A 9,707-nucleotide genomic window follows, 5' to 3' on the forward strand; every position below is an offset into this window, starting at 1 on the left:
TGACCTTCTCGCTATTTCACTAAAACAAATGTGGGTTGTAACTGTGAAGCTCCGTCACAGTTACACCAACTGGTCGATGAGTTAGCTGCAAACAAAAAGTAACATTTGTAGAGCATGAATTGTTGTATGTGAACACGGGTTTGTTTGTCTCATTTCCAGACTAATAGAAGCAAGAAAGCAGCACTGTCTTTTGGATGTTAATCGGTGTCACGTGAACCCTGTAAACTGCAAAATGGGCCTTCCCAACTGTAATGATCCCCCAAACTGAAACTTTTAAGAGCAATTTTACTTTTCTTAAACAACTTTTTCAATTTAGTCAAGATATGTGGGTTGCTGCTTACATTGTAGAAATCATTCAGAAAGCAAAATGAGTCCTCTGTGCCGGCATAAACCTGCTTCACTCCTTTGTTCAAAACATGTTTGAGGGTTTTATGTTGCAAATTTAAAGTTAGATGTGCTATTGACTGCTGTTTAGAAGCTGAAAATGGTTGCAGGCAATACTTTGAAGGTTGCACAGTATAATCGTCATTAGCAAACATGTTGAGAGATGCAACAGGTCTATGAAAGCATGCGAGCAAATAAAAGCTAAAGGTCACCCATTCAGCAAACCAGTTTGTTTTATTATTTTTAATTATCTAACAATACATAACTTCTTGGGAGTTTCCCACTCCGGTCATGCTGTACCATTGAATGCATTGGTGATGAGGGTGGCGACTGGGTTCATAGGATTTTATGGTGGCTCAAAGTTCTCCCTGTAAACTAATGTCCTCGGCATTTCATCACTGCCAGACAATGAGAATCTGTAGGGGTGTGTTCAAGCCTCGCAATGCAAAAAAGTAGATGCAAAAACACTTTTGTATTGAAACTTTGCAAATATAGTAAAAATTATAAATATTTCAATTTATTGCAGCGATGCACTTGTACAGATTATTCAAGATGTCAAATGGTCTGCAGTTCTTCCTTTGTGACCTTTAATCTCATGCACACCATAAGGCAAAGAGTTTCTTCAGACTTTAAACTCCCCCAAGGCTCCTTCTTGACCCGAGTTATTCCAACTCATGGAGTAATGTACAATCTTTCTTTAATCACCACTGGTTGGCAATGGGACAGTTTATAGTAACAAAAAACAAAAACAAAACAACTATCAGAGTTTTTGCTGTTTTTTTTATTTTTAATTTATTATATTTTATTAAACACATTTCATATTAAGTTTGCACAATCAAGCTGGAAAGAAAAAGAGAATGGGGCAGAAGAAAAAAAAATAGAAATCTACATTTTTATAGATTTTTTTTTTACTCTGCTCAGGTTGAGCAGACAAGAAACACAGCTTTGCCATCCTTCATTTGCAAAATAAGGTTTACAAAAAAATGAACTTGATTTCAGATTCATTAATCATAAATGCACGTGTGACATAATGTGATCCTTGTTTGGGACTCAGTTGGATGTGAGGCTGTTTGCACATGTCTGGGTTGACGAGCACTTCGGGTGCTGGATGCACTGAAGACTCATCAGGGTCCTGTGAACAAATATGACATCTGTTTATTCAGCTTGTCCATGAATGACATATACAATACAGCTTGTGTGTGAACATCCATTGATATAAAATACAGCTTTTGTGTGATATGATGATGTATTTTATGTTTGCCTCCAGAAGATCTTGAATGAGGATCTTTGTGCGGCCTGCATGATTAATGGATACAGTTTTCCAGTCAGTCACAATGTGCGATGCTGTTTTGATAAAATGTGCCTGTTTGTTTTAGTGGACACATTCAATGTTGCAGCAGGCAGTTAAAGTGTGACTGGTTTGTTTCTGTGCAGTTTCGTTGGGCTTTGAGGAGTTGCTTACTGGTCTGTGTCTGTGCAGGTCCAGCGGAAACCTCTGAACTGGAGGATTTGGATCAGGTTTGCAATCGATCCTTTATTACATGATTCTCTGCAGCATGAAAAAAAAAGAAGACAAAATGTTGACAGTGCTTTTGATCTTTTTGAGGGGGAGTTATCCCATTTAATAGACCTGCTATATTTCTTATATATGCATTTGTATTCTTACATGAAGATTTTCTGAATAACACGACAAAAACTATTGCAAACTATTCCCAGGCTTGACATGTTTTGAAAATGTAAAATAAGCCATAAAGTGTGCAGTTACTAAATACTGATGAATAGATTTTGGTCAATTTAAAGATATTGCTCTTTAAATTAAATGCCGACATGTACTTTTATTCAGGTGATTAAATACAAAAAAAGGCTGCAAATGAAATCAACATTCACATTGATGTGGAAGTGCAGTAAATATGGGCAGTGAAATTTGTAAACTGAAAAGCCGACATCTTGTCCCATAGGAAAATGTCAGACTGTGTCATAAACACACAGTACTCTGTAGCTCTTAATAACTGAAACACAAAACAAAAACAAAAAACAAAACAAAAAACAAATTGAAAACATTGACAAATGAATAAATGTACGAAACTGATTCATTACTGCCACCCAATGCACAAACAAAAGTTACAAATTATACATGGAGTCAATAAAACCATGAACATAATACCAGTTCACAGACAGTAGTATTATTTTGAAAGTGAGTATGTTTCGTGCTCGAAACTCTACAAGTGTTTGCAGTTGTTCTACTCACATATAGGGCCCTTCTAGGTTGGTCACCACCTTAATGTTGACATGATCCACACGTTTAGGACTGAGACTGTCCAGTTCCACACTTCCAAACATGCTGTGATATAATAATGATGCAAATGCACTGAATTTTTATGCAATTGGATAATATACCAGGGACATACATTTTTTATGTTAATCGTGTTTTGTTTTGTTTTGTTTTTTACCTTTTCCTGTTAAAAGCATTGACAACAGATCCATTCAGCAAGACAGTGATGTTCCCACATGCCATCTCTGCAAACTGAACAATTGAATAAAGGAAATCACATGAGAGTAATATTCTACTTGGGTGTGTAATGGTAGGGTGCAGAGAACTGACAAACACTGCAATCTGATGCGTTTTCAGCAGTGTGTAAGATATACTGACATTTTGTGAGGCTTTCCTCCAAAGGGAATAAACTGGATGGTTTTTACATGCTGACCACTCCGGACATGAGCTGTGGTCGAAACCTGAAAAATGCACAAATATAAATGAGAGCATGAATGAACAATTTGGAAAACAACAACTTCTCGTGATGCATGAACATAACAAGATTTCCCAAAGCAAAACATCTGGGAGCACAGCTGCAAATCCCTGATCGGATATTAAATGTACTCTGCTTTTCTGTGAAAAAAAAAAAAAAACTTTAGTTTTAGTATTTTAATTCACTAGAGATTTATAGCCATTATTATATCTGTATCATGTAACAGGTGACAAAACAATCAGGTAAGAGAAACTGACCAGGAACTATCCAGGCTACTTTTTTACTTTTAAGATTTGTTCTCTTTTGTTTTGACAAAATTTCAAATAATAAAGGTTACCCTATGTTGTCACTGTATTCGAATAGATAACTGCACTTTGATGGAGCTGCTCTCAAGTATTAAATCAATGCAACTCTGCAATAAACTCTTTTCTTGCATGAGCTTTATGTATTTGCATTTTGGAAATCTTCATTTAATCTGGTCCATCGTCTCACCGTCGTTACCAGATTCTTTGTCCAGTCCGCACCAGACAAGATCATTGAACATGTATCCAGGCAGCGTGTCCTCCAGAGTCCAGAAATGTTGAAGAACAGCTGCATAGCTGTGCATCAGTGACCTGGTTTTACTCCAGAAGAGGAACTAATCACAGGAAACGGGAATGAAATAAATGTGTGGGTGTCCGTGAAGCATGAATAAAGCAGATCGCATGTCAAAAGTAACATTTTGAAGGTACTTACTTTATTACAGGGCCAGATTTGTGGCATCAGATCGAACATGGGGTGATAATCTTGGACTGACACATTACAAGTGGCAGGATGGACAACCGCCTCCTCAAACCGTCTCCAGATCTCCTCACAGTCATAGCTACATGTTAAAAGGAAAAACAGTTGTTTTTTCATAGGGGTATAACTCATTATATATTCTTTTACAGAAGTTTTTATGATGAAATTTGACCTAAAGACATCATTTCAAAGGACGTCGATTCATCATCTGATTTTAGACAATATAAACCATTGAACGGTGTCACAGCATAATGTGAGAATCTGAATTAGTCATGATCTAAATGTTGTTCTTGACTATAATTATATCACCATTTCATGAACACATGAGTGGATATTAATACATGGAAGCTTCAGGCTTTTCAAAGCACTCCTATATGAAAAGCTTTAACGTAGACTCTTCTTTGTAAACTGTTTCATTACAGTAATAACGGATCTCATGCAAAGCTCACAGTACAAGCCCTTAATTCACCCGAAACCTTTTGTTTCTTATTTATTTGTCCATAATCTAAACAATATAAAGAGGTCATTCAGTATCACTTATTCAAGCTCCAAAACTTCCTTTCATGTGGGCTTCACTACCAGCCTGCAAATGTTTGGCCCAACTAGTTTTTGTCTCGATCTCAAGGAGAAACTCAAGTCATTCAACTTGTGAGTGCAATCAGAGCTGCATTCTTGTGTCAAGTCATGCAATGTGCAAATGAAAGCAAAGTTTAGCGTGGATTTGTTGTGGCATTGTGAGATATATATATATATATATATATATATATATATATATATATATATATATATATATATATATATATATATATATATATATATATATATATTTCTACACATTACTTTACCTCAAGCTGGGGTTAACCAGTGTCATGTAAGAGTAACACCTTCCCATTACAATGTGCTTAATATGAGGGGTTGTCCCATGTTGTCCTCTCATTTGACACGGCCAGAGCTGCAGCATAATAAACCCTTTGACATGGAAACAAAGATAAAAAATCAGATAAAAGAAGGATCCTCTTTCATAGTAGGGAGGGGCTCATCAAAGTGACAAATGACAGATGATAACGTGAGAACGCTGAGAGGACTTACTTACATGCTGTCACGCCAATCGCCACAAAGGACACAGATGGTTTAGTGGAAGTGATGGCAGTGAGCCTCTGAACTGCCTCATGGCTTCTCAAGGAAGACGCGAGCTTGAACATGCTTCACGCTATACGAACTAAAGAGGGAAGGGAAAAAAAAAAAACATACTTGTCGCTGCAGGCCAGATGGTTGTTTCCCATGAAATCACGAGATGTCTGTGATTAACTGAAATCTAATTATCTGCTGCCATTTACAAAATCCTGTTCCCACTTTTTCTGTCAGCAGCTGTCAAACCTGGCAGCTTTGTAAACACTCAGCCAGGATGTTGTAACAAACAAACACCATTGCTTACCTCGGTACAACAGAGAGCGCTCTTGCACTTGAAGGGTATACACCGTCCGACACCAGTAATGATCACCGACTGCAGGTGGAAGTGAACAGCACATGCAATCAATCAAAATGTCCATGAACTCTAGAGAATTGAACATTTGATCACCACTGAGTGCAGATGGTAAACATGCAGCAAACAGCATCAAGAAGAAGAGGGCAAACACCTGGCGAAGTCAAATCGGTGAATTAGCAGAGTGCCGTATCCTCCTCGCAGGCTACACGCTCCAGAGGGCGATCTTCATCGGTCCTTACGAGGCGAGAGAAGTTCCTGAATGGCATAAAAGATGTTTTTCCTCCTCTTGAGAGTAGACCCACATGACTCCCATTATGATGGCTTCAGGAATCGCCCCAAACAAAGTGAGGGCTGTTCCCAAGGACACAGTGCCATTGGACACAGGAGAAAAGTCTGAAGCTGTTTTTATTCCCAAGAAGGATTGTGTCTTGAACTCAGACTCAATGGTGACACACTTTGAAAATGAGCCCAAAGTAGTATCAAAGCAAGTTCTTCATAAAAGGATCCCAAGAAGAAATGAGGTTTCATGGGATATTTACACCACACTCTGTAAAATAATTTCAGTCCAGTGTTTGATTAGAGGAAACCCTTCGAGCACATTTGTTGTCCATTATAAACAATTCCTTCCAGGAGACGGATAATACATGTCATGCAGTTACTGAGAATCAATGGTTAAAGGGGAAATAATACATTTCAATATTAGTGTCAAGGGTGATATCCTAAACATGGATTAGAAAATGAAGCAATTCATCCAAAAAGTAGTAGTAGTAGTAGTAGTAGTAAGACTATATCAATTATCTAACATAAGGTGGGGTTGGTTGTTTTGTTTTATCTTTAATTCATCTTAAAGTTGGATATCAGGATAACACACAAACTGTTTAACCCAAAAGCAGTGGCTCACCGTGTTTGTGGTGCAGCCATAAGAGGAATCAAGGTAATGAGAAAAGGCTTTTCCCTTTCCTCTATTGATTTCTCAGAAGAAATTCTGATAACAAGAAATGATCACAAGGTGGCACTGTGTAGAATTCCATTATTATACCAGAGTGAATGAAGGAGGCTGGTAGTTTTTTCTGTCTTTCACAGATGGTTCATTCATTCAGCAAGTAAAATAACATGTTTAAAAAGGCTTTCAATCAAAGATTGACAAAAGTTACATCAAATGTTTTCAAGTCTTTCAAGGAAGATGCAACTTTTTAAGAAGGAACACCAGAAGTACACTCAAGTACATGGTGATGCCATTTCTAACAACTGGTCTGGTACTCACAGCTACTTGAAACATCAACAATTGTAAAATATGTGTTGTGCGTCTGTAAAATAAATCCTAGAATGCTGCCTTTGTCCATGAGAATACTAAACATGCAACCAGTTACTAAACGCCGGAAAATTATTTGGTGAAAAAGTGAGTATAATTCTTTCTAGTTGTCCATCATTTCTTGGAAGTTATTAGCTGCAGTAAATAGCTCATGACAGTGTCTTATGGATTTGTGGTTGTGTTGGTTAGCCCAGTGATTCCCAACCAGGGGTACACGGACCCCTAGGGGTACGTGAGGGTATTGCAGGGGGTACGCAGAAAGATTATAAATTACCCTACAGTATCCACACACAAAAAAAAAAAAATTAGACTATATTATATTGTATTATATCATGAATTTTAGTAAGGCCATACGTTTATTTTCCATGAGTAGCAGTTCGTCCACAGTGATTGTAACACTACAATGCACATAATATGAAAAGACTATAAAGTGGCGCGCTTTTACAAAAAAAAAAAAGGTTCACGTTCTTGCTGCGGGCGCGCACGATTCGCGAAGCTAGCTAACTCTAGCTGCATACCGACTGTAAACATGGATGCATGGCTAGGCAGGAGTAAACGTCCAGCTACCGCTACTGCTACCGGCGCCTCGGACGCAGGCACAGGGGAGCCCAGTGAAAAAAGGAATTATGAAAGACTTATGAAAGACAAGCAAGCGCAAGTGTCTCCTTAAAAGGTATGTTTTTACACTCACAATAATTGTTTTATTTAAATGAGCAGTTGGATAGATAGAAAGACAAAGGGTTAAATATAAGTACACATTAAGGCAAATAATCACACACGAGAGAGGGGGTACTTTTCACATGGAAACCAGCTCAAGGGTCAAAAAGGTTGGGAACCACTGGGTTAGCCGATGGCCCACTTTGATACAGAATGAAAGGAACTAGTTTAGTAATCATTTAACGTTTTCTTCAAAAGTAAACCTTTGTGATTGTAGATGTTGGCACATGTGCATGGCCTCAAAGTCCTTCATTACCATTAAACTGCAGAATACCATGTGGCTGCACCAAAAAGGACAACACATATTGTACTCCAATTCAAACTAAATGACATATTCTCAAGCAATAAAAACAGAGCCATGGATAGCTTTGAATATTAATGATGATAGAATGAGCATGTACGTATGAGAGAATCTACAGACACAAAAAGATGTGGTTCTTTAACATGGCTGACTGTAGACTGGTGGATTCAATGTGTGCTTCACTGTTTCCAGACATCTTAAAAACTGCTTGGAAAATGATAACTGAGAATTTAGAGGGAAGAGGGCATTTCAGGTTAAATAGATAATGGGTGAGATAGTTGCCTTCGGTTTTCAAAGCTAAATGCATTATTAACACCCAGTATAGTCAAACTTGTTTGGACTTGTCTCAGCTACAACACAAAATAATTTTATAAGTTTAGGTGGCTGAATGAATGCTCAACCAATTTAGAAACTGAACAAACACAAGATGTGTGAAGCTTTTGTTTCAATAAGGTCAATCAAGGACTAAAGCCGAACTATTGGCCAATAAACAGGGATTGATCACTCGTCTCTGGGGTCATGGGCTGGGAATCTCCTTTTATCAAACACAGCTGAACCAACATTGCCCACTTCAGAGAGGAAGAAAACTAAACTAACAGACTCAATGAACAAATACTGGTGGAGCATCATAGTTACATTCAAAAACACTTCAATCAACCACAATTGCATCAACTATCCCATTTCTCTATTTTTACTCTAAAAATCTAAGACAGTTTTAACGAGAATTCAGTATCATGTCATGTTAAAGACAATGTGTGATATCTCACAGATGGATGAAAGTCATTCGGTTGGAGATTTGTATTCAAAATGATTGCCGATGGAGACCAGCTGACAGTGGCTGAGAATCAGTGAAAGCTTGTATTTCCCCATGAAAACCAATACAAACACAAAGAGAACAAACTCCACAGAAAAAAGATCTGACCTAAATTTCAACATAAATGTATTTTGTATGAGGCAACAGTGTTAACCACTGAACGTGCTTGTGACAAAGCCACATCCACATTCTATTCGGACCGCATTTTCATTCCCTGATGTAATTTTGTATTTGCTTTGAAATTTAATATTGATTTAGATTATTGTTGTTGTTGTTGTTGTTGTTGTCAATGTTGTCAAGTAAGCCACTTTTGCAAAATTTGATCAGTGAAGCACCTTTTTTTTTTTTTTTTTTTTTAAGCAAGGCCGAATGAGAGCACGCTCCAAAACCATGCGACACAAATTTTGTCAAACCCTGTCATTACTCAAGTCCAACATGACAGAAGAAACACTTATTCGTTACCACAAACCAAGTGAAATAAACTTGTGCCAAATAAATCCTACGAATTGCGTTGAAGTAAATTTTAATTATTTGTTTTGGATTGTTGTGTGAGGGGATTACATAAGCCATGCTTGTCATAGTAAGTACAAACACGTTTTGACAGGATAGTTTTGAATGTCAGTTCAATATTTTATAAAACCGCCAAATGCCCTGCAGCATTAATGAATTAGTAGTAATATCAGGCTTTTCTGCCAGTTGACCACAGCTATGAATTATAGCAGTGTAGTTGCTGCCACCACCTGGCCTAAAGAAGCTTTGTGTGTCTTGAACACTGCAGGACTGATAAACACACCATTAAATAATAGAAGATTCTCAAATAGTTTTGTAATCATCACATTTAGTCACTCTTTTTTTGTTGTCAAACCTTTGTTTCAATGAATGTTTTGTTGCAACGAGGCAAGGTTTAAGGTCAGTACCCATCTTGACTCCATGTCACGCAAGACATCATTCCAACCCAGGAATTTGGGTGTAAATATGGTCTCAGACTTGAAATTCAACAACCTCCATAAGATAATACCAATCAGCTGACTAACATCTGAAAAATATTGCAAGAATTGAAGAATTCAGACTGAAAAAGATCCAGAGAAACGTGTTTATGAGTTTAATTTCAGCAAGGTGGATTAGTATAACGGTGTGTTTACAGGTCAGTAAAAAAAACTGTGTTT

At 37.5% G+C, this 9,707-nt stretch overlaps 1 protein-coding gene across 1 annotated transcript; it reads right to left on the reverse strand.

Moving 5' to 3' along the window:
• Positions 1 to 1,434: 1,434 nt before the first annotated feature.
• On the reverse strand, positions 1,435 to 5,113 carry LOC308143893 (ADP-ribosyl cyclase/cyclic ADP-ribose hydrolase 1-like; the record flags this gene model as incomplete). The annotated part of the gene is made up of 9 exons (XM_080514835.1): positions 1,435 to 1,516; positions 1,847 to 1,933; positions 2,633 to 2,725; positions 2,835 to 2,908; positions 3,035 to 3,117; positions 3,624 to 3,768; positions 3,867 to 3,993; positions 4,757 to 4,880; positions 5,005 to 5,113. The coding sequence occupies 9 exons, from the start codon at positions 5,111 to 5,113 to the stop codon at positions 1,435 to 1,437; spliced, it is 924 nt and encodes a 307-aa protein (XP_080370961.1).
• Between the last annotated feature and the right edge of the window lie 4,594 nt (positions 5,114 to 9,707).

Source organism: Blennius ocellaris, assembly GCF_963422515.1.
Source record: "Blennius ocellaris genome assembly, chromosome: 19".
NCBI classification, from domain to species: Eukaryota; Metazoa; Chordata; class Actinopteri; order Blenniiformes; family Blenniidae; genus Blennius; species Blennius ocellaris.